This window comes from Zalophus californianus, chromosome 1 (genome assembly GCF_009762305.2).
Source record: "Zalophus californianus isolate mZalCal1 chromosome 1, mZalCal1.pri.v2, whole genome shotgun sequence".
Taxonomy (NCBI): Eukaryota; Metazoa; Chordata; class Mammalia; order Carnivora; family Otariidae; genus Zalophus; species Zalophus californianus.
In genome coordinates, this window is record NC_045595.1 from 103,783,000 (window position 1) to 103,809,567 (window position 26,568).

Sequence of the window (26,568 nt, forward strand, 5' to 3'; positions counted from 1 at the left end):
AATCAGTTGCAAATGACATAATCAGAGTTTTTAAAACAGCAACCAGCTAAGATGGAAAGCAGACTGAGGTAAAACAAGAGGGTGTCAGAGGGTGTTAACAAGGAGACCTGTTACAGGAAGGTGATACAAAGCAGATTGGAGGTAAAACAAAAGGGTGTTAGGCCTTAAACAAAAGAGACAAAAATTACTCCATGACTTGAAGTTTCCCAGAATTAGAACTGAACATGCTAATGTCAGAGACTATTATGCAAAGTTCAAATTTTAAAATATAATAATAGGTATTTAGGTACAATTTGGGAACATCTCTTAATTTAAAATCTACTTTACTATTCTATTTACTTTAAAATATGAGCTCATTGTTTTCTATGTGGATCCAAGGAAAATAGGATTCCATAGCTAGCAAAACATGTTAAAATATCTATGATAGTGTTCTATTCAAAAGAAGAATCCTTTGAAGTCACAGTGGTTTGGAAGTTGTCAAGCCAAAGAATGATTAATTGCATTAATTGTCCACTAGATGGTAGCAGTGCAGCTGCTACAATTTGTCAAGCAATCCTCTTCCTAATAATTTAGTAATATATCATTTAAATAGACACTTAAGAGCAAAAAAAGAAATTCCCATGAATTCTCAAGCAGTATTGATGATAATAAAAAAATAGATGTAATTTAGCTAAATTATCTTTCCCCGTTTTATTTAAATTATACCCATGTTGGGAATTGGAGAGCTAACTCAACCACAGTTACCTGAGTGAAGTTATCTTGCTGGACGTATATGATTCAATCCATAGATAGTTCCACAAGACTCCCATACTCCACCTCTAGCAGATAACATTGACCTCTAAGAAATGCTGTGTGTGACCCAAAGTTCAAAAGTCATGTGTGTAAACCATAAAGAACTATGTCTCTAAATTGAGTACTTTAAATTAGAAATTAGAAATGTTCAAAAATTCCAAGGAATTTTTTCAAAAAAGATAAGGACCAGGAAAGTAAGTATGTAAATATTCTCATTTAAAATCCCTTGCATCCAAGATTTCGTGCACCGGAAACATTTTTGCTATATCTGGTCGACTGAAAGTCAACAGCTAGCTGGCTAGGAGTGCCACTTGCCTGAGCTGAACTGAGCTAAAACAAGGAGAGATGTCTGCTTTAGTCCTTCCCAGTGCAATAATACCATATGACCTCCTGCCAGGCAGACCAGAGACTGCCAAGGTTTTCTGCCCAGCCTTGCCCACCCAGGAGCCTCTGACTGTAAGGGCACCTCTCTCTTCGTCCCTCCTTTAAATTATTCCCACACTGAGATCCCAGGACAGGCTCTGAGCCCTTCCTCAGTCCCAAGCTCTCATTCCCCAAACAGTAATTAACCAACAGCACAGAAATGGCTCCCTGAATTTTTCCTATCTCAAAACGGTCTTGCTACAACATAGCGAGACTGGTTTTCCAGTCTGGAATAAGGGAGTTCTTCATATCTAGAATAACATCCAATGGATTCACCTGCTTTTGCCAACTAACATATATGAATTGCTCAAAGAAAATTTCAGGCACAGAAGAAAAACAGAAGGAACCATGACAGCTAATGAGGTTATTTGGGGGCCAAATGGGGTCTTGATGATCCTCTTAAGTCATCTCATTTGAGCAGGTAGTCACTCCCCGCCCCCCCAGCCAGGTCTGACACTGCCTGAGCCACACACCCACATCTTTGTCCAGAAATGCCAACTTCCCTTCAAATAATGAAGACAAGTTTCCTGCAGCATTTTGCAGGGCAGCTTCATTTCAATGTCAAGAATCCAATATCCACAACTAAAGGCAACAAATTTTTCTTTCAACATACCCTTTATGAGATATCTAAAGGTATTCCAGAAGCTGATTGGATTTGATTTGAAGATGAAGAAGTATTTGAAAGAGTCTAGTAAAATCACAAGAGAATTTTCACTTTCATTTTCTAGGGTATCTCTTTTATAGTGATAATGTTTGAAAATATGCATAAAATATAGTTTAAAAATAAAGCAATATTTTATTTTATTTTTTTAAAGATTTTATTTATTTATTTGAGAGAGAGAGCATGAGCAGGGGAAGGGGCAGAGTGAGAGAAGCAGACTCCATATTTAATAGGGAGCCCAGTAAGGGACTCAATCCCAGGACCCTGAGATCATGACCTGAGCCCAAGGCAGATGCCCGACTAACTGAGCCACCCAGATACCCCTAAAGCAATATTTTAAACTGTGGCTAGACATATACTATTACAAAACTCCTAGGAATACAAAGATCCAGAAGGATGGAAAATTATTGTTGTGTGAGGCATTCAACTTTAAATTTCTTTTTAAAGAGATTAATTTGACCTATGAAACAACACATCACCTTACAAAGTCAATCCTAAAATGATATGCTGTTCAATAGCCATTCATCCTATTCTATACATATGCCAAGATCTTTTATAAATTTTGATGCAATAATATAAGATTGCTCAGAACTATGCCTGCCAAGAAACCATTTGTTCTGAGAAAATGCTTCGGAATACTCTTGAAATCCATCTTTTGTACCTGTTCTTCAGAGGCTAAATAAATTGGGGAGGAGTGGGAAGTCTTAAAAGCATCACATGTCGATATCCTATTCCAGAAACAGGGAACTGAAATATGTAACAGGTATTAAGAAGTCCAAGATTATTTATAATCAGAGTCTTATCCCTGAGAGATACCAGGATCCTTCACACATTTACCTGGATCCCCAAATAAAACAGAAGTGTCCTTCATACTTGACTTGAAAAATAGACATACAAGATCTCTCCAGAGTTTTAAAACTGGTCACACAGAAAAAGGCCTTAAGAAAACATATAAGAATGTTAGAATTAAAGGTGATTTCTATTTTCTTCTTTCAAATTTTGTTTTTGCTAAATTATTTCCAATAGGCATTTATTCCTTGAAGAATCAGAAAATAAAACTCCAAAAAGAAAAGCTGTAACACAAAAAAAAAATTTTCCTGAAGTAGTCCACATTAAAACAAATACAGAAAGATATTTCACCCCTAAAGGATACTGCCACCACTTTATTTATTTGTCAGAGAAAGAGAGAACAAGCAGGCACATGAAGGGGGTGGGGCAGAGGCAGAGGGAGAGGGAGAAGCAGACTCCCCACGGAGCAGGGAACCTGATGCGGGACTCGATCCCAGGACACTGGGATCATGACCCGAGCCAAAGGCAGACACTTAACCGACTGAGCTACCTAGGCACCCCCACAGCCACTGCTTTAATCTACCACATGATACATGCTAATACTCCAGTTGACAGTGGTCAACTATAAGTCTGTTTACAGAACCTGGCAATTTTATCAAGTGCTTAGAGGGCACGAGCATATATTTTAGCACCTACCATGCACCAAGTCCTTCACATATGCTATCTCATTTAGCCCTCACAGCACTTGCCAGAGTCCAATTTGCATCTCCATTTTTCAGATGAGGAAACCAAGTCCGAGAATGACTAAGCCAGCTCAGGGTGAAGGAGCCACTCTAAGGTTACATGTTTCTAAATGCAACATCAAGCTCTTCCTTTTCCTCTGTACCTCTACCAAATATATCCTCAGAAGGAGTGGAGCAACCATTTGCTTAGGGAGTTTCTAGTGCTGATGAGCTTGTCCAATGTCAAGAACGTGAAGGCATTTGTAAAACCCTCCTCTCCCTTACCTGCAGGGAGAGCCCCTGGGGATATGTTCTAGGGCACACCTAACACAGAGAGAGGGACGAAGCTATTGCTCTTGTACATGTAACATGGGCATCTCCCCAACACTACTATCTTGATAATAAAAATATATAACCATGACTCTGGGAAGTTTCCTATAGGACGATCTATATACATTTGTCAATGTGAAGAAGTAGTTTTTAAAAGGAAATTCTAGTAAGTTATCTGATTAGCTAAACTTACTCACTCTGTTAGATTACCTTAATTCCGAGTAGAGGTGATGCCTTCTTCCAAATGATCCATGTTCAAAATTAAACACCCCTCAAGAGACTATTTAGAATGCTCTATAAATGACTTTCATTAATTCAACTTTCTGAAAGCATTTACTGAACCCTGTATCCAGATCCTAAAAAGAACAAGCCAATGAACAAACACTTGAGCAACCATATAATTGTGCCTTCTAGGAGTCCTCAACTTGCTTTAGAAACAGGGGTTATCTCCGAGAACAGAGGCAGGAGAAGGAGAAAGGAGCGGGGATGTGATTGCTTTAGCTCTTTCTGTAACATTTACTTCTTTACAGAGAGGTACAGAGAAAATAGGGCAAAAGTATAAAATCTAGATAGTAAATACATCAATATTTTTGAGATTATAGTATTTTTAGCATATTCAAAATATTTTGTAATTTACTAAGTTACAATGTAGCTTCAAAAACGTATTTTATGTTATTAAGGACCACCCATCAAGCTTCTGCCATCAGATCCCCAAATTCATCTCCGATTCCAAGCGTAAATTTAAAGTGATTTCTTCCATCATTCAATTCAAACATATGGAAAAGCTGCATTTTAGAACAAAGAACGGAGCTCAAATCTCAACTCTGCGCATGTACTAGCTCTGTTACCTTGGGCAAGTTATTTCCTAAAAAATGAGTTTGCCCGGCATCTGTAAAATGGGTATTCCCAATTGCAAAAGGGTAGCGTGAGGTTGGATCTGCCACAAAATGGGCATTCAGCGTTAGTGTTGCCATCCGACCCCTCCCTCCCCAACTAGAAAAACATTTCGTCCACCAGAACCCTAAGAGGAAATCAGCTGCTCCTCCAGATAAGAGCTGAGGCATAAAGCTGGCAGAGGGTCTTGGGGCAGGCAGAGAAGAACCATGAGGTTCATCCTGCCTTTGGGTTGGATCGCTACCATCCTCGCAGTGGCTCCTGTCCGCTTTGACAGGTAAACCTCCCCGCCCCGCGTTCCAGTCTCTGGACAGAAAGAGGATGAAGGCATGCTTCTTTACAGCTCACTTGTTTCATCTTTTTACATTCTTAAAGGGAGAAGGTGCTCCGCGTGAAGCCCCAGGATGAAAAACAAGCAAACATCATAAAGGACTTGGCCAAAACCAACCAGGTAAAGCACTTAGACAGTTATTTTCGTTAGAAAGAAATCTCTGTTCTCTAAAAGCTGCCTCTTATGAATTTTACTTTTAATACACGCGGGGCTTCCAAAGACAAAGAAGGGGGAAGTGGCAGAAGCTACTTGGGTAAATCAGCCGATCGCCACTATAGTGCTTCCCTTGTTTTTGTTTATTTTTTTCCCCAAATTACCACTCCTGTTTTCCCTCCCAAAAGCTTTGCAAACAACAGTTTTTTCTAGGGGAAATTGTGAAATAAGGAGGCGGGCTTTCTTGACACCTTCCTGGGGGCCTCTTTCCCCTCCCTGCCAGTGCCTTGCCTGCTCCATCCTCCTCTCTCCCACCCTGATCTCCACCAGGGGCATAGTTTCTCTCAAAGTTACGATAACATCAAGGTATTGGTTAACTGGTAACATCAAAGTAATGGTTTATAACACCAAGATGTGACCCTTCCCAAAGGTAGGTCCATTTTAAAAGGAAACTTTTGACGTTTGATCACTCTTTTAAAACCCAGTGAGCTAATGTGATCATTTTATCATTTATTCAGTTGCTCCCATACACAAGGCACACTGTGTCAGCCACCTTATACGTATCATATCAAACTCTCCAACAGATTTTTAGTGTGAGTGGCATAATTAAACCCGCTTAAAACAAAAGAATCAAAGTTCCAAGACAGTTAATTAAATGACCAAGATGACACAGCATACTTAAATCCAGAACTGAATCTGAGATTTATTCTAGTCACACACCCCCACATCACCACATCAAACTAACTGAAAGCTCTGCTCTTCTAATGTCCCAAATGTTTTTCAAATCCATGCTTTCCTCTTCATTCCCTTGCCACTGCCAAAATTATGTCTGCCCTACCTTTTACCAGGACTATTTCAATAGCCCCTTATCCAGGGTTCAGGTTCTAGTCCTGCCTCCCGCAAAGCCACGTCTGCACTACAGCCTGACTGCTCTAAAGCTTGACGATTATATTCCTCCATTTGAAGGTTTTTAGTGAGAGGCAGCCTGGTATGGAAAAAGCATGGTCTTCAAAGTTTCAAATACTAGCTCTACACTAGCTCTGTGGCCTCAGGCAAGTTACTTAACCTCTCTGGATCTGTTTCCTCCAATGTAAAGTGAGGATAATAATCATACCTACTTCCTAAGGTTGTTATAAAGACTAAGTAAGCTAATAATTGGGTGACGCTCAGAAGGACGCCTGGCCATAATAAGCACTGTAGAAGTGTTTTCTATTGGTATCGGAGTGACATTTGAAGTCCTTCATGATCTGCCAAACTGCCAATCTCTACTGTCTCCTGCTTGTCCAAACCTCTCTCTCACTGTTCAAGCTCCATGAGGTCCAAAACGTCTTTAAATCACACTACATCTCTCATATGTCCAATTTATGCTGTAGCTTTCTGATCAAAATAAACCAATAAATATTGGTTGGCTTATAGCAGCCTCATATAAGCACATAACGGACTGACCTAGAGGTAGAGTGGGATTCAACTTCAAAATACCCAGGTGGACTTAGACATGTCTACAAGCTTGGAATGGTAGGTAGGAATTGAGCATTTCCTTCACATTTCCCAGGTTGGGGAACGGTACTTCATTTGATTTCACGATGGAGTATGATTTTGAAGAACAACAAGAATTGGAATCTTCTAAAAGTTATTTTAACCTGAATGCTATCCTTTTAGACCCATTCACCAAATTTCTGAAATTCTCAGCCAGAGGAAGAAAAAGAGAAGGGAATCAGCAGCTGTCAAATGCCTGCAGGTCCCAGAGTTCATATCCATTTCACATTCTTTACAACACTCCAAATGGAGTCCTCTTAACCCTATACTTTAGGGAAAAGGACTAAAACTCAAGGAGTTTTAGTATCGCCCAAGGACATACTACTAGAAAAACGATAGGGCTGGAGATTATTACGCCTTCTGTTGGACACAAACCTTCCAGAATTCCAGAGTTTACAGGGGAAACTGGTTTTGAGGCCTGACTCAGGGGCAGGGTGAGGGGAGCCATATTTTTAATCTATATTCCCAATTAGAGACAGAGTCTATGGCTAAATGAATTGTGAAACAGCCCCAATCAACCCCAAGATGGTAGAAGCAAACAGATTAACTAAAAACTTTTTTTTTTGCATTATAGATACTATCTATGTCCTGAAAAAGTGATCAGTACAAATGATCTCTCCCATTCCCTAATATTCAACAGTATATTTGCACACTCTCATAAGCTTATTAAGAGAAGGGTCCATACCTTAACTACATTGAACCCAGATTCCTTTTGTAGTGTATGACACATGTGTTTCTTAAGAAATATGTGTTGGGTGAACAAATAACTGTGACTAACATTGAACTCATCTCCGCAGCTTGACTTCTGGTATCCAGATGCCACCCACCACGTAGCTGCTAATATGACGATAGATTTCCGAGTTAGTGAAAAGGAATCCCAGTTCATCCAGTCTACCTTGGATCAAAATAAAATGCACTATGAGTAAGTCCTACGAAATATTCAAACGTGTTAGACACTCAGAGTTTGGAGTATCTTGAAACTGAGAGGGAAGTACTGTTCTTTAACTGGGCCAAAAAAATGAAAGCTCTATGAGATAAACATTTACAGTTACTTTCGAATAGGCTATTGAGGCAGGCTTACAGAAGTTATGAGATCAAACTGAGCCACTCAACTTCCATCTTTTTTTGTTCTGATCTGCAAGAAGGGCAATCACCCACGTCTGCCATCTCCCAAAATCAGCTCCTAGGAAGGACATTGTGCACTTGTGCAGGCATGGATAGTTTAGCCACACTCATCACCTCTGACAGATAATCAACACAGAGCTCAAGAACTGCTGGTGACTTCTAGCATCAAATTCTTGAGAATTTGAATTCTCCCGCTGTATAAAAGGAGACCCAAATAACTGTGCTCATCTTGAGTCAGAGATGTGGGAATATAAGATATATAATAAATAATTCTTTATGAAAGAAATTCTTCCTCAGAGAAAGCAAAAGCAATGCAACAGAGTAAGACTTAAATCCAACAGGAGAGAATTCTCAAATGGCCAAAGATGGAGAAATGAGTCATTGTGGTCCCATAGAGAAATAAGGGAAAATTAGAACTCACTGAGCACCAACCATGGGCCATGCACAGTCTGGGCCCTGGGGCAGTGATCAAGGGAGCCCAGTGAGGAATATCACAAATCCACACATAACATAGAAAACAAAATGTGTTTGATGTACTGAGGGGTCCTGTTTTAACTCTACCAGCCCTTGTCATTCCAGCAATACCCTTTACTGAGCCCCTCACCATTCAAAACACTGCTAAGCACTAGTTCTTTCTTTCTGACTTGCTATTTCTTGCCTCTGCTACCCAACACAGAGCTACAACTAAAAAAGCCTTTGTATTCTGTCTGAAACATATCATGTCATATTGCAGAGCAGGATTTACTGCTGCTTATCACGACTTGATTGTGTTCTTATTGCTACAATATCCTTAATAAATATAAACTCTATTGAAATTAAGGAAAGACAAATATAAGAGAAGTAAAAAAATCCTTATGCGTGGCTTAATGGCTTAAAGAGTAGCAGGCTATTACTTGTGATTGTTGTTAATGATTGTTCTTGCTGTCATTTCAAGAGGGTTGTGAAACAAATGTAGAAATTAATAATTGAGGAGCACATATTCAAAATTAATTTCTATCAAGATTTAACCCTTTCTAATTAATATATCAATATGTGCTTTTCTATGTTCTTACAAATTTACTATTAAAATTAGAAAGACACTTTATAAATGGACCTTCAAGGTCTCAGAAACTAGAGTGCATTAGAGACTCTCTACTTACACTAAGGTTCAGATGGTCTTGATTCTTTCACCTAAAAGAACTCACTCTTCCCCCTATATATCCTCTGGTGCCTGTGTCTCTTGATTCACTTCACAGCCAGTCTTCTTAAATGTGTGCCTCAAGTATTATACTCTTTATTTTACTTCATTAGTATAGACCTGACCCAAATTCCTGTGATCAACTAATCCGTACAAAGTATCCAGCCCAAGCTAAAATAAATTTTAGCTGGTCAATTTTGTTTAATTTGATCTGAACAGCAACAGAAAAATAAAGTATTAGGTTTTCCTTAATATCCTGGTAATGTAGACAAAAAGCTAGTTGCTTGACATGAGTGTGGACAATGGAATAAATCACTGTGACAGAAGATATCCAGGCAGGTGGCACCTCTCTCTCCTCTTTGGACCTCTAGTCTCTCTTAGGCTGAAACAATTCTGACTCAAACAGAGGTGTAAATCCAGATCCTCACAAATATAGTGTGTTTTTCACTTTGTCTTATACCAAAATACTTCCTTGTTACCTACATCAAGAACCAAAGTGTTAAAATACAAATAAAAATTAGTTTTATCTAATTAGGACATGATTTCTAGAAATTGGTCCAAATTAGCCACGTTGTGGGAAAGCCACATAATTAGATAGTTACCTTCCTCAGAAATATAAATATGTAAAGTGATCTGTGCAGACAAGGACTATTTAAATCTTGTCTCCAAGTACTAATTATATAGATAATTTTATTTGCATATTAATTATATGTGTTACTTGGTGTCAGTCAGTAGTAAAAGAGTGTTCTAAGAACAGAAACATCTGGTGGACCCAGGCACCAGTCTGAACAAAACCACCTTAAGAGGCTGGTTTGACACAATGATTTACTTAGACACCCTTCATTAGACAGTGCATATAAACCACCATTTAGTTTAAAGTATCTGTGTGTGATTTTTTTTTAATTTTTAGAAAATTAAATTACTAAGACAGATTTGATTTTAAAGTAGCATGTTTGCTCCATTTTTATTTACTCTTTTACAAAATCATAAAAAACCAAGTCTGAAAAACAAATAATACCTACATACCAACAAACCTGAACAGACTGGTGAATAAATGTCTATAAAGAAAAGCACACCCAAGGGACGCCTGGGTGGCTCAGTTGGTTAGGTGACGGCCTTCACTCTGGTCATGATCCTGGGGTCCTGACATTGAGCCCCCATTGGGCTCCCCCTGCTCTCTGGGGAGCCTGCTTCTCCCTATCCCTCTGCCTGCCACTCCCCCTGCTTGTGCTCATTCGCTCTCCTTGTCAAATAAATAAATAAAATCTTGGAAAGAAAGAAAAAGAGAAAGAAAGAAAGAAGAAAGAAAGAAAGAAAGAAAGAAAGAAAGAAAGAAAGAAAGAAAGAAAGAAAGAAAGAAAGAAAGAAAGAAAGAAAGAAAGAAAGAAAGAAAGAAAGAAAAGCACACCTACTGGACTGAGTCTATAGGAGCAGACACCATATTTAGATTCAGTAGTTAAAAACCCTAGTGTTTTTACTAAATTTTTTACATTTTAGATATTTGTATTTCAGATATATTTTAGATTATCTTTTCTTTGATCAAAAGTTAAAATTAGAAAATAAAGAATTATTAATGAAAGGTAATTCAGAAAACAACTACTAATATATATGGTATAACACTAATAAAGCAAAACAAATGATAAAATTAAGTGAAATCTTAGTAAGATGCACATAAGATTATATGGGAAGTACAAAAGAAATCTATATCAAACTGACCCATCTATACCAAACCAACTCCTTGACAGTTCATATTAATGTCTAATTACCTAATAATGATCAGACACAAATTCATATTCCAAGTGTATACACAGTCCTATCAGATAAGTATTCCAATCAAATAAATCATTCTAATGTCTTGTCCCATTCATTTTTCCTTTTGCTCTACATTTTTACATATTACTTGCCCAAGAGTAAAAGAGGTATGTTGATACCTGCTACAAACTGCAAAGAGATAGGTGTTGGTCATGGTGGAAAGCAGACAAGTGCAGTAAATAAGAATGTGGATTCTCAGTGAGGCTGTCTGGGTCCAGTCCCATTTAAACTACACGTTAGGTATTTAAACATTGACAATTTACTTAACTTCTCTTCACCTCATTTTCTTCATCTCTAAAGTGGTGTTTAATAGAGGTTTCATGAAGATTGACTGGGACCATAAAATCGCCCTTTGCCTGGTTCCTTTACTTCTACTAATGCAAGTGAGGGAAAGCACTTACATGGGTGTTTACATGAGTGTGCACACACATATGCACACATACACACTCTACAACAGAGGATAACTAGGGGCTATCACTAGATGCTCCCTTTCCCTCCTAGTGAATAAATTAGTGCCTTAAAGTTTATTATCCAACACAGAGGTGTGCCTCAAATGTTGGGAAATCCATGTCAGTAAATGCCAAGTTGGATACACAGTAACCCAATAAGGGAATTACTGGAGACAAATGGGATCTTGTGGAAACTTGAAATCATGCTTTTTGAGTAGCCCCTATCCTACTGGAATGTGGGCATAGAGGAGGGGAGGCAATCCAGACCTCTAGTTTATAAGACACCATAACAATGACTCTGCATCCCTGGAATATGCTTCCCCATCTCTCTCTCTCTCTCTCTTTCTCTCTCTCTCTCTCTCTCTCTCTCTCTCTCTCTCTCACACACACACACACACACACACACACACACACACCCCAGAGCCTATGGAAGTCACATACATTGGCTTCCCCATCTCTCTCTCTCTCTCTCTCTCTCTCTCTCTCACACACACACACACACACACACACACACACACACACACACACCAGAGCCTATGGCAGTCACATACATTGGCCTCCATTCTCCATTTATTTGTTACTCTTTAAAAGCAATAGATGGAGGGAGCCCTGAAATTATCAGAAAAGGATTCATCTTCTCTGAACTTCTTACCTACTTCCTGACCTTGGGACACAGCCTTCTAGGTGAGCTTTGCACAATACTCAGTAGACTAAGAAGACTACAGGTCTGAGGGCAATACCCAGGGATTTCACTCCTTGTCACTGGAAGCACTGTAGTATAATGGCTCACAGCTGGAAAACTGAAGTGAGACACCTCTAGGTTCAAATCCCAACTTCTGCATTTTTACAGTTGTGTCAACTTTGGCAACCTCTACCTAACCTTTGGGGGTGATAATGGTACCCAATTAATAGTGATGATGTGAGGATTAAGTGATAAAATGTAAATACCATGCTGAGCTGAATGCCTGGTACATAAGAAAGGTTCAATAAACATTAGCCATTTATATCATTAAATCTTCAATGATAATTATTTATCCTTTCATCTACATTTAGGAATTTCTTTAACAAATTAAGCAAATCTTGGAGTGCTAAAATAATATTTGGAAGAAAGTAATTTGGTTTCATCTGCTTACGCCTGGCTGCTGGTTAGTGGAAGGGCTCATGAAAATAACATCTGGCCCTAGTTCTTAATATCCAGCCTTAGGCTTAATTTCTAGTCCCTATCAGTAACAATCTGGCACCATTCTGATGTCCTCATGCAGCTGCTTTATGGAATCTATATCAATGGTCGTATTTTAGCTCACGCAATTTTCTTTTGCTGCTGTTATCACAAGAGCTAAACTGATATGTGTAAGTCTAAAAATATTCTTAGATACGAGCTTCCTGTGACTAATTAATACTGCCTTATGTTATGAATCAACCTCCGGGACCATAAATTTCTTTTTTGCTTGGTTCTTCTATAAATGCAGGTAGAGCAAAAGCTTCATACCCTCTTTAGAACTTAAAACAATTAATTAAAGCAATTCATTATGTCTATAGTGACCACCCAAAATATAATTTCTAACCCCCTCAGGCTTCATGAGCTTTAGTGCAACATGCCACACCTGATTCCAAATCTGGTGTCATAATTTTTCTTCTGAGAAATCACAGATTCATCATAAATCAAAAAGCCAAGCATACAGTGAATTAAGATATAATGTGCATAATAATGTGTTTGTCAGTAATGTTAATGGAAATCAATATTCATGAGTAGTGCTTGGTGTCATGTGCTAAATAAACTCTAATTAGAAGTATACCTCATTTATCTTCTGTCTCCAAACTCAGATCAGTCAGTCAATCAGCAAGAAAAAACCGACAAGTAGAGTGGGTGCTACAGTGTCACAGTTCATTATCGTAAGAAATTGAAGATATCAGAATCAAACAACTACATACCTCCAAAGCCTGGGTTAAAGACATGTTAAGTCTGTGAAGTGGTTGTCAATTTTGTGACTCAACTTCACTGTCATACTGAGCTTCACTGGGTACCTATGGCTTGCCCATCAGTTCCCACATTTCAATTCATTTCATCTTCACCAAAATCCTGGCTGACATGTTTGGTTCCTCTGTAAAAGTGAGTAAACTGAGGCTCAGAGAGACGGTTAACCCATCCAAGATCACATAAAGTATTAAGACAAGACAAAATGGGGTTGGAATCCAAGAATGGCCACAGAGTCTCTTCCCACCAGATCACTACTTCCTTTTATGATTGGGTTCATGGAAGTGAAAGAGTGCATGATACTGTCCTAAATGATTAGAATGCATGATAAAAAATAGACAGCATCCTCCTACATAGGACTTACTGCTAACAGAAGGAAAATACATATGCATTTCATCAGTGATAGTAATGCCTTTTTTTATAAGAAGTCAGTTGGAACTATGATAATCCAAATAAGGAAACTATTCAAATACAACATCAAACAATTCTTGATTTTAAATATTTCACTGAAATATTTTTATTATAAGCCATCGATCTCTATCCTGAAAAATAAAGTATAGTGAATACTATAGTTTAATTTGGTTGAGGAATTACCATTACCAACACGAATTTCCACGATGTGCTATAAAAGAATGATATCCTTAAGGGCTATTCACATGATTAAAATATGCTGGGTCCCATGACCCCTGTGTTTGCTAAATCCTTCTGTCAATGTAGTTTATTTTCCCTTTTTTTGCTTTTAACTACCTCCTACTGATAGCATGCTTGCTTTTTACAAGTCATTTTACCTATGTCCAATGTATTCCTTATGATGAATGAAGCTTTTTGTGAGAGTGTTTGTTAATCTCCGATGGCTGCAACATTATATTAACATATTAAGGAATCTAATAATAAAATTCAATGCAACTAGACACCAATGGACAATAATAATTTGATCATATCAATAGATACCACCATATTAATCTCAAATGACAATCAACATTATATGTAGTGGTGAAAGACAGGTTTTCTTACTAAAAGCAGAAAAAAAATAGAATACCCTCTTTCACCACTATTATTTTCCATTGTTCAGAGAGTTTAACCAATGCAATAAAGCAAGGGGAAAAAAATAACTATTGGAAAAAAAGTAGAAAGTAAAATTTTTTACAGAAGAAATAACTACACTAAAACCCTAAAAAAAACCCTAAAGGCATAACTAAAAATTTCTTAGAAGTGAAAAGATCATTTTTTAACTAATAAGATGGCTAATAGATAAGTGTAACCAAAGCAATAAGTTTTTTTAATATATGAATAACCAGTTCAAATGTTCAGTGAGAATAAAAGCCACTCACAAGACTAATAAAAATATATGAATAAACAAAATATACAAAATTTTACTGAAGAATCAAAAAGCTTTATCATGGTCCATTATTAATAAGGTTCTTCTCAAATTTATTCCTAATTTAGTACAATTCTAATGAAAAGCCTATATTTTTCTAATAATTCTCATAATTTCTAAAAATGATTCTGACCAAATATTTATTAAGAACAGGTAAAATTACTCAAAAATTTGGAAGCAAGAATAGGGAGATAGTACATTAAATATTAAAACTATAATTAAATATGGTCTGCTTCTTACACAAGAGTAGGAAAACAGATCAGTGGAGCACAATAGAAAATCCCCAAACAGACAAAATATACAAAAATATTTGAGTACATATAAGATGACGGTGGCATTTCCGAAACATAAATCTTAAAGTCAAGCAAGGTTGCATTCAAACTCCCAACCCCAACACACACTAATTATGGGTATTTAAGCTTTCTAAGCAACAATGTAAAATGGTGATAATATTAACAAGATAAAAATAAAATAAGGTATGTAAAGCAGGACCTGGCCCATATGAAACAAATGGATGTTCAAGTGAAAATGTCAGGCAGGCGGCTGGATGAACAAGCCATGGGAGAAGTAAGGGAAGAGCCAGGGGCGTGGGAGGTTCAGGGGAGAGTCCAGAACTGGGAATACAAATGTGGGCAATCATTAGAGCCATGGAATTCAATGAGATGAGATGTGGTAACTCAGGAATAAAGATGAAAATAGAGAAGAGGGTCGAGGCATAAGAGCTCTGGGTCCCCAATTAGCCTCCTAACAATTCTTCCCGCCTCTTATTTCACCCTCTCCAAATCAGCCTAACCATTTTCTAGCTCTGTAACTATGGACAAGTTATTTAAACACTTTGTGTCTCGGTTTTCTCACCTGTAAAATGAGGACAATAATTTCATGTGAAGATTAAATGAGTTAATGTACATAAGGTGGTTTAGATCAATGACTGGGACATGGTGAGTACTAAGTAAGTGCTTACTATTACTGTTATTCAAGTTTCTCCCAGCCTTCAAAGTATGAAGTGATACGGAATGGTCAGTAAATTTGTGCATAAGAATATCCACTATTGCCTGTGTTGTGTGTATGTGAATGTGTGTGTGTTTGAAGAAAGTTAGAGAATGACTATAGATCAATGCTGACCAACAGTAGTATAATGCAAGCCCCATGCAAAATTTTAAAGATTCTAGTAGCTACATTAAAAAAGTTAAAAAGCAACAGGCAAATTAATTTTAGCAATACAGTTTATTTAACCCAATATTATGGCTTCAAAATATTATTTCAACATGTAGTTAATATAAAACTCATTAGTGAGATGTTCTACATAATTTTTATACGAAGTCTTCATAATGTAGTGTATACTTGACATAACGGAACCTCTTTTTTGGACAACCCCTATTTTAAATGCTCTATAGCCATGTGTGGCTGGACTACCATACTGAACAGCACAGCTCTAGATAAATGGGAAGATCTGAAGCCAGACACATGACATTTCTAAAAGAGATGGTTAGAGAATAACAAAGATACAGGGCAAACTTGATCTAAGATAGAGAAGAAGAGAAAATTTCTGTAAATGAAAGATAACTGTGGGGTTTTTTCTCCAGTAAGTGTGTATTTTATCATTCCGCTGTCAAATAGAATCTTGATTCATGATCTACAAGAAGAGATTGAGAAACAGTTTGACGTTAAAGAAGATATCCCAGGCAGGCACAGCTATGCAAAATACAACAACTGGGACAAGGTACAGTATGAAGTGCCTGTACTTCAAAAAACAAACTATAACCCTTAACATTTGTTCTCATTTAGTTTCTTTTATTCTAATTCCTCAAAATTGGTTTTGTTCTTAAGATTGTTGGTTGGACTGAAAAAATGGTGCATAAGCATCCCGAAATGGTCTCTCGTATTAAAATTGGAACCACTGTTGAAGATAATCCACTATATGTTCTCAAGGTAAAAATAATTCAAGAACTACTGATTGTTATTATTTTGGAAAAAGATGAACTTAAAAGTTACTTTGTGACACAACTAGTGAATTTTGAGACAATAAAAACCTTATAATTTTTTTGAAGAACATATAAGCTCCAAATGTCCATTCAAAAATAGAAGTGACAGGTGGTTTTAGGTGGAACCAAGAAAGTCCCTGAATTAACCATTTGTGGGACACAATGGACAAACTCCGACAAATATCTTATCCCATATCTTTATTAGAAGAGTTTATGAAATCCCTGGTGTATAAAACAGTTTTCCACCCATTAAAATTCAGGGAAGCTGGTGACTAAATGTCATGAAGAAAAGAGAAGTTTAAGTATCACAGAATCATAGGATCCTGGAACAGTACATGAAGCATTTCAACCCTATGTTGATGGGGAATTCCCTTCTATAATGGACCTGACAATTACCGTTCAGCTGCTGCTGGATTTTTCTACATCCAAATACATTGTTCCCTAAAGCATGCCCTTAATAACTGGGAAGTCCTTCCTTACCCTGAATTCCCAGCCATTCATCCTCTCCAACTACCCAAAACAAATCTAAATTCTCTTCAAAATGACAGCCCTTCAAATATCCAGCCACTCTTCCTCCTCCCCACTGCAAACACAACTACAAAATCTTTTCCACCTGAAGCTAAACATCCCATTTATGAAGCCAGAAAAACAGAAGGAAATGGCAGAAACAGAAACAACATATAATCTATTTCTCAGACCAAAGGATGTTAACAATAAAATAAGAAAAACAATATATTGTGATTTTTTTGAAAAACCCTAAAAGCAACTCTGACACTAGGAAAATTTTTTAAAAAAATAGACTATGTAAGAGATTATGAATTATGTATAGACATTTAAGGATATGTACCATGGTTGTCCCTGAGAACAATATGTGCATGTGCAGTTATTCAACAGAAGACAGGGAAAGAATTGCTTTGAGCATAGGAATGAGTTATGGACAACAAAGGAACAATGTGTGAGCTCATGCAAAATAATATCTCAAGTTTATTTTTAAATAGATTGGGAAAAGGGATGAAAGAAGAAAGGCTATTTTTATGGATTGTGGCATTCATGCACGAGAATGGATCTCCCCAGCATTCTGCCAGTGGTTTGTCTATCAGGTAAGTGAATCGGAACACTCATACAATTCTCCTGTGATTGTCAAATCTCCAGCACTTAACTGAGTGGCAACACCCCTTTCCAAATGAGTGCAGTTCCACTGAACTAGAAGGGCCCACATTTGGTGCTGTCAGGAAATAAATGCTCTGGATTTTACTCATCATTGGGGTTTTTATAAAACTGACACCTTCCTTCAAACTTCTTGAATTCCAGCTGACAGTTTATAAAACTAAAAGAACTTTTTGGGGCTATGATATGGTTTCTCCTATAGTGAAGTATGGACAATCTGAAACTATCTTTTGGGGCTAGGATATGGTTTCTCCTATAGTGAAGTATGAACAATCTGAAACTATCTTCATATTACAACCTATAATCTTGGCCTTTCTTCAGTGAGCTCAAAGCACAGACCTTGAGTTCCTGTTTAGATCTTTAATTGGCCGATCATGCATTTGGATTTTCATACTTCATTTTTTTTCCAAGGGAAAAATAACTCATTTTTTTTAAAGGTAAATCCAGCTTGTGAGTTGTTCCTCTCATTCTAACCTATTCTGACTTCTACCATCTTTTAACTTTCTCTTTTCTGCCAGCTTTTACATACAACACGCTGATGTAATATGCATGACAATGCCTTTCTGGGCATGGAGGCTTTAACTAGGAATGAATCTGCCAGTAGAACTGATTTATCCCTGCAATTCTTTTAGCTCTTCCAGCTGAGGGCCAAGAGCTCCCCTTACTCAACCTATAAAGGAATACATGTGACGGGGCTACAAGAAATCCCTTGGCTCTGGAACAGATATACCTGGAAGAGATTTTCCAAGAATGAGATTTTAGGGAGCCATAGGAAGTATAGATAATTACAGAAAATTCAATCTGATTGGAGAAAAGGAGTTGATTGGTCAATCTAGTGCTTGAGTTTTTTAATAATAGAGCATTTTTCTTTAATCCTATTTATAATTAATTTATGAATCCTCTCCAATATTTACATATTCCTATCTATATTTACCTAAAGGATGTGAGGGAAAGAATCCATTTAAAGCAAGGTGTACGGCTAGTTTTTCACTTGGCCTCCATTCTTCCTATAAAACATATCTTGCATGCTATATGTGGAATGCTACAGTCTTGACAATTAAATGATCCTTTAAAGAATGGCCCATTCAATTAATTTCACTAGTCTGAATAAGTGACTTTTATATGGGTCACTTATTTTTATGCTATTTAGGGGAAATATGTTTGATATCATGTGACCTTGGGCAAATGACCAAAGGAGTAGTAATTACTATTACAGCCACAGCTTGCCACATGGTGATGAACTTTACATCAATAGCCTAATTTTTTCCTACTCCTACAGGCAGCCAAAACTTATGGAAAAAATAAAATTATGACCAAACTCCTGGACCGAATGAATTTTTATGTTCTTCCTGTATTCAATGTTGATGGATATATTTGGTCATGGACACAGGTAAGAGACCATAGTCTCTTGTTTGCACTTGGACAATATAATATTTACTGACTTCAATGCACATTGATTGTTAAACATTAAGTTTAAGGTTTGAGTAACCAATTAATTCTAATTTAGAAAAATGTAATTTTAAGAATCTCAATTTCAAACTAAGGCAAGCATGATTTCCTGGTTGCATAGGTGTCCCTGAAATAATATGAAATTTCTGCTGAAGCTAGTAATGAAAAAAATGAAATAGAGCAATAATTATAAAAGAAATGTATGTTATATGGTATGGCAAAAGCACCTCCTACCTAAAAATAAAAGTCAATTAAAGACATTCTGAACACTGATGTCAAAGCAAAATGCACTATATTCCAGTCTATCTGTAATAGAATTTGATGTGGAATAAATGTATCAAAAAATAAATAAAGAGTGACAGTTACCTGTCTATCTGTCCTTAACTGGATGCATTATTGACCCATTGTTGCTAAATAAGATTAATACTGAACTTTCAGACAGATACTATCACATTCAGTTCTTTTCTGAAAATTATGCTCCAACAGTCACAATTTGGCCTGTTTTATATCTGAAATCTATAAATGATGAAGGATGTAATGAAGTTGTAATTTAAATTATAGGTAATTTCAGAACATTATTGATCATTTTCTAGTACCGAGAACTAATCAACAGTTTTTAAAGCTTACTAAATTATTTTATCAAGGCCTTAGAATATTAATGTAAAAAACAATGTTTCTGAAAATATTACAAGTTATAGGAAAACAATATATTTTTCTTTATAAAAAGGAGCCTCAGGTTAACTAGGTAGATTTCAAATAAAGCCGTAGACACCTGCAGAGAGGGTCTGAAATGATCAAATTGAAAAATGCAAACTGATCTGGTGTAAACACTTCCATCGTTCAATCCTGCAGAACCGCATGTGGAGAAAAAATCGTTCCAAAAACCAAAACTCCAAATGCATCGGCACTGACCTCAACAGGAATTTTAACGTCTCGTGGAACTGTGAGTAGTACACTTGATCTCCAGGAAAATAGCTATAAAAGTGTTCAGATTAAACCACTGACTTATTTCAGTAAAAATATGTATCTCCTGAGTGTTAATTTTCTAATCTAAAAAATAAAAGATAATCATCCCTACTTTAGAAATATTATGAATGTTTTGTTATATGGGAGGAAGTGGGGGGTTGTTTATCAAACCATCTCTTACTTAATATATCTAGCTTGCTAAAACTCAGGCATAATCCAGATGCACAAAAATTTGGATTATCTGAAGAGAGGTCTCAGGTCCCTCCTCTTCCTGTCTGATAAAAGCTGAGAAATACCAGTGGTTAAAACCAGCATACAGATAGTTCTTCAGATTAGTGAAAAGAAATAGCTGGGGCAAAGAAAGTGAAAAGGTTTAACAGAAATGCAATGATAAGCAGAGGCCTGCTACATCGGATGACACTGTAGTTGCTCCACAAATTTGACTTCATCATTACATACATTCAAGGAGAAATTACCACTATCCCAATTCATAAATTTTTTCTTTATTTAATTTGGTTGAAAATACCACCTCAGCTTTTAATTTTATTCTACCATAGTAATTATGATAATATCAGCTAACCCTAAGTGAGAGCTGCCTGATGAAATGGGTTGAAGAAACTCAAACTCAAAAAAGGTAATTCACACCAGTCCCCAACAAGTTGGAGTGGAGCTGAACTAGAACTGGGGTCTATCTGGCTCCAGGCCCTGGGCTGCTTCTGGTGTATTATTCCTGTAATCCTGGGAAACAGAGGCAAAATAAACAAAGCTAAGAATATTCTAGTGGGCTTGGGTCTGTCACATTCTGAGTTGTGTGTACAAAGTTGGTCTGCAATGACTTTGACACCAGAGACATTGAGGCAGTCCTATAAACCTGGGAGATGAAAATGTTTAAAACATTTTGTGAGTCCATGTCAGAAGAGGCAGGAGCTTTTCTGATGGGGAGCAGACTATGATCTCACCTAACCATGTCCATTGCAGCTTTTCCAAACACCAAGAATCCATGTGCGGATATCTATCAGGGCCCAGAACCAGAGTCCGAGAAAGAGACCAAAGCTGTCACTGACTTCATTAGAAGCCACCTGAAATCAATCAAGGCCTATATCACCTTCCACTCCTATTCCCAGATGCTATTGTTTCCCTATGGATATACATCAAAACTGCCACGGAACCATGAGAACTTGGTATGTAGAAAAAAACCTGCAGTTATGCACTGACTGGCCATTGACTTTCACGAACAACTGTTCTTTATGAACAGCTGCATGATGTTGAAAGAATTTCACATTTTAATACCAAAGGAAAGAACTAATAAAGTTTACCTTAAAGTTTATCTTAGAGTTAAAAGTCATAATTCCTAGATTAATTTTTCATGTGACAAAAAGAGATAAAATCTTTCAATGTGATTCTAAGATAAAGCCAGTAGGGAACAATATCTAGGCCATCCAGACTAGAATTCCATTACTACACAGATTGTTATATAAACATTTACCATACACATACCTGTAAAACCACATGCAGCAAAAGTCTAATAGAACAGCAAAGATATCTATTTCTGTCCCTAAAACACCATATTTAAGAAGATCCACTGTATTTTTATCCTCCTAATCAATTTGGAAATAATATTAATTCTGTTACTATCCAAAGAAAGAACACGACGAATGTTTATGAAGCTTCCTCACTGAGAACACACTGTCTTTCAAGAACTAAGATCCACTATGCATCCTTTTCCTTTGTATGAAACCTAATTTGATCATGTTGGATTAAAACAAACAAACAAAACCTCTGCACATGGGTTCCAGTGCATCACAAGAACCTGCAGTGTGAATATCCATTAAAAAGGGATATTTTTAATTGTTATAAAAGAAAAGAAATAAAGCAGATAAAGTTCAGTGTGCCAGATCCCATGCGGGACTGATAAATACAACACATTCAGTAAAAGCTATGGTTCCAATGCTGCCTCTTATTTTTAAAAATAATTTTTTAAAAAGAAGTCACAATTGTCATTTTGATTTCCATCCATTGTATTCAGCATGACAGCATTTAATTTCAGTTGCAGCAGAGATTTGAACCAGTCATTAAAGCCATCTGTATATATACAACAAAGAAAATATACAAGCAATATGTGGCCCATAGTCATATATTTAGCCAATATAGTTAAGACTCTGAACCCATGAGTTTGATTAGTTCAAGAAAAGCTACAGCAATGCAATTTCAGTCTGCCCTTAGGAAAATGGTATTATGGATTAAAAATACAAATACACACAACAAACCATTGTGAGTAAAGAGTTCTTACACAGCAACTAAATTAATTAAGAAAAAACTTATCTTTTTGTTATATACATTACACATACAAACTAAAAATCTTCATTGAGGGTACAAATATGTTAGTGACTATATTCCATTAAAATTCATTCCAGTAATCATTCTCATAGCATGAAACACTAATGTGTATTAAAGGTCATGAAATGCATTCACCCTGGAAGAGAAACTCTAATTTAACAACTATTTTAAATAAGAGTCAACCACATTTCTTCCCTCAGCATGCTAAAATCCAACATGGAGAAAATTCTTTGGCAATGTGGTGCCCATAAAACAAAGGAAGCAGGAACATGGGAGAAACTGATTTTGGAAGAGACAAGTATCTGCAGCCAAAAAGTATATGAAAGGAAGTAGAAAGAATATGTTTTTTAGAAGGAAGGACAAAAGGAAGAAAGCAGGGAAGTGGGTGGTATAGGGAGAACAATGAGGGAGGAAGAAAGAAGAGAGAGAAAAGAAAGAATAGAATCCAAAATGAGATATGGCATCACTATTTATAACTGATTTCACATTTAGAATTCTTCACAATGACAATATAACTTACCAAAAATAAATTTCTCATTTAACCATTGATTTTATTTTGATCTTCAATTGCCAAATGACCAGTAAAATTTCCTTTTTTTGATTCCCAACAAATTAATAACATTTACACAGTTTCCTATCATTCCAACTCTAATTTCCCTTTTTTTCCAGGCCAAAGTTGCAAAGATCGGCACCGATGTTCTAGCAACTCGATATGAAACCCACTACATCTATGGCCCAATAGCATCAACAATCTGTAAGTTTTTCCTAGTATTTACTGTGTTATTTTCCCTAATTCTTTTTATAAATATTAAAAAATTTCAGGATTTGTAAATTAGGATTAGGACACGTAGAATTGCTAACTTAAACTTCAGTTTTAATGGATGATTCTGAATTACATGTGAATCTAGGGGATACATTTGCCGTTTCGGGGGATAAGATTTTTCTAGAAACAAATTATACAAGGTTACAAGGCCAGTAGAAATTGTTAAATCAAGATGAAGTTTTGGTTTAATTCATCCACCTTCCTGTTCCCCACCCACATTTATCCTCACAGGAACTAACAAGAATTAGTTGGAGCAAACTCAACAGTTTTTGTTGGTGGTGGTGGTGTTGAATTGGACAGTTTTCCCTAGCTCCTGGTAGGAAAATGGGCAGGCCAAAAGTTTCAGCCACTTAGATCATGTAAAACCAGTTTCATGTCCTTCTCACCAGCCCCTTCCTGTTGTGTTAAACTAAAATGTGTATGGCAGATTAAGAAAGAGGATGTAAAGGTTCTAGTTCTGTTGCTTTTGTTTTAGTGTCTAAATACCACTTCTTACTCTTCACTATTTTTAGACTTTCTTTGTCTTTGTGCATTTTTTTTAATTACTGACAGATTTCTGACAAGTAAGGCACTATGCTTGGCCCTTGATTTCACAATCTCAATTAATCGTCACAACATCCTATGAGGTAGGCTGTACTTGTAACTGGCTAACCTGGGACTTAGTTCAACAAAACCAAAACCCATGATCTTGACACTGTACATAATGCTTTCCCATTTGGTTTCTGTAGCTAAAATAACCAGGTTTTTCTATTTTTAAGCAATGAAAAGAAATTCAGTTTGATTTTTCACCAAAGACCATTAATTCAGACCTTGGGAAGTAAAATCATTTTTTCCCTTATAGCAAGATCCCACTGATGTTGGTTTAGAAATACTTCACTAAAAATTGCCTTTTCTCCAAATCATTTCCCAGCTTCAATTCTTAGAATTGAAGAATGGAAAATTCCCAATGAACTGCTTACAAAACTTTAACTTCTAACAAAAGCATGGATTACACCTCAGATCTCTTCTCAGACCACAAAATATATAGCCCAGTGCAGGGCATGGAACAACAGCAGAATTAATTCCCATAAACTTGCTCAATTAAAATAGCACCCTGATTGATCCAAAAACAGTGAATATGGATTGAAAACACAAGACTAGACTTGACTTAGCCTGCATCACTCTCTAGAGCCATGACATCCAATATTTTTAACCATTTGTTCAAAGATTTTATTTATTTATTTGAGATAGAGAGAGAGAGAGAGAACACGAGTGGGGGGAGGGGCAGGGGGAGAAGCAGACTCCCTGCTGAGTAGGGAGCCTGACGTGGGGCTCAATCCCAGGACTCTAGGATCATGACCTGGGCCAAAGGCAGACACTTAACTGACTGAGCCACCCAGGTGCCCCTAACCTTTAAACTTTTCATGAACAACCCACCACCACCAAACACATATACTTATTTCCATTATGCTTTTTAAATTTGTGGATTGAAAAAAAGAAATATGTATGTGTGAATCCACGGATTCCTTGCAATAATTCTACCTGGCCACATCTTATAAACTACTTCCTCAAACCAAGCTAAAAGTATAAACTTGGAACTAAAGTCTATAGCCTCAATAATTGCTAATCACTATGGAATTCAAAAATGCCAAAATCATCACATACAACTTCCAGAGCCAACTTATTGGAAGTTCCTTTGATGGAATTAGAAAAATGACCAAAAAACCAGACAAGTCCCATTCCCAGAGAACATTCATCAGCAATCACCTATCAACCAGTCTTTGTTAAAAGGCTGAAGAGAAAGTATAGTGACACAATCAATCACGTGTATCCAAACAGATCACTTGCTGCAACATAGCCATGCTAGAGATTCATTACACACACAAGTGGATGAAAATGAGCTTTCTAAAAAGATGATATACTCAACTATGTAAGTGGACCAAAAGTGAGCAAAGAATGAGAGGACAGACTAGAACAGCAGTTTAAAATGGCAGCCTACTTAGTGGATATTGAGAAATTGCAGGACCAGACAAGCTAGATATTTTTGGCAGCAAAGAACAAAGGGTTCCAAAGAGGAACACACTTTGCAAATAGCAACTAGAACATCAAAGGATTATTGTTCTGATACTTTCCACACATATATATGCAATGTGTATTTACATATATATGCAAATTATGAGCACACTAAAGCTATGCCTGGCACTGTATCACAGTCAATTTAATGAGCAAGAATTTATGGAATGCCTCCATCATAGCCCAGAACTTTGGAGCTTTGAGAGGTAGGTTAGAAGAATTAAGACATAATAACTGCTCTCAAGAAGTTACATTCTAACTGGGAGAAAGAGATAGCCAAAAATACCATGGCTGGAAGCCATCATGTATCACTTTCAAAATGGGAGGATAGGGTGAAGAGGAATTACTCTTCTGTACAACTCTGTAGTAGTATCTTAAATTTTTTTAATTATATTAAAAGATTTTTTTTAAAGAAATGCAGATTTAGAAAGAATTGCCTCTTCCAGACAGGGCTGCAGCAGCTTGATAGATGTTTAAAATTTTTAGGAGTGACTGCTTTAATAAAACATCTGATTGAATTAATCAAACATTCATGAGAAGCAGGGGGTAACAAAGTGTTGCTGACTTGGTAAGAACAGAAAGTAAGGGCACCCCACAATTAAAGTTTAGTCATTCCAACACCCTGGTTGTCACTTAACAAGTCCCAGGATGCAGGGAAAGCATCTATAGCATTTGCTAGTGGTTTTCTCCCTTTGATTTGATGGAGACCAAAGAAAGGGCTGAGGGAATATTTTTAAACCCAAATTATGGAGAGAGCTCTGGCCTCCAGAAAAAACAAGTTTGCAATTTGAACCTAAGAAGCAAATATAGCAAATAAATAAAAATCATAAAATTTGAAACCAGGAGGAAATCTAGGAGATGATCTAATTCATGGTTCTCAAGCCTGACTTCCCATCAGAATCATCTGAGCTTTTAAAATATGTGGATGAGTAGGCCCCACCCACAGAAATTCTGATTTCATTAGTTTGTGGTGGAGGTCAGTCACTTGCATTTTTTTAAAGTACCCAAAGTGATTCAAAGATGAAACTAGGTTTGAGAACCGCTGGTCTAAGCTCAATCCCTCATTTATAGACTACAAAAATAAGATACAGAAAGATTTTATCAATTTGGAGAAAAACAGGAACAAAGATCAGCGTTCCAGACCAGAGTCAAATGGTATGCCAACTACTTTGTCACAAAGCAGCAATATTTAGATGGCACAGAAACTGATGTAAAAGATTGTGAAATGTTTACATTTGTATATTG

General features: G+C 36.8%; 1 protein-coding gene across 1 annotated transcript in view; it reads left to right on the forward strand.

Moving 5' to 3' along the window:
* Nucleotides 1–4,784: 4,784 nt before the first annotated feature.
* Nucleotides 4,785–26,568, forward strand: part of CPA3 (carboxypeptidase A3) — a 28,618-nt gene continuing 6,834 nt past the window's right edge. Inside the window, exons 1-10 of the mRNA XM_027584263.1 lie at nt 4,785–4,888; nt 4,987–5,062; nt 7,429–7,553; nt 16,165–16,267; nt 16,375–16,476; nt 17,528–17,629; nt 18,976–19,086; nt 19,998–20,088; nt 21,090–21,292; nt 23,118–23,202. Coding sequence (XP_027440064.1) covers nt 4,821–4,888; nt 4,987–5,062; nt 7,429–7,553; nt 16,165–16,267; nt 16,375–16,476; nt 17,528–17,629; nt 18,976–19,086; nt 19,998–20,088; nt 21,090–21,292; nt 23,118–23,202 — 1,066 coding nt within the window. The 5' untranslated portion in view covers nt 4,785–4,820. The remainder of the gene's footprint in view (nt 4,889–4,986; nt 5,063–7,428; nt 7,554–16,164; nt 16,268–16,374; nt 16,477–17,527; nt 17,630–18,975; nt 19,087–19,997; nt 20,089–21,089; nt 21,293–23,117; nt 23,203–26,568) is intronic.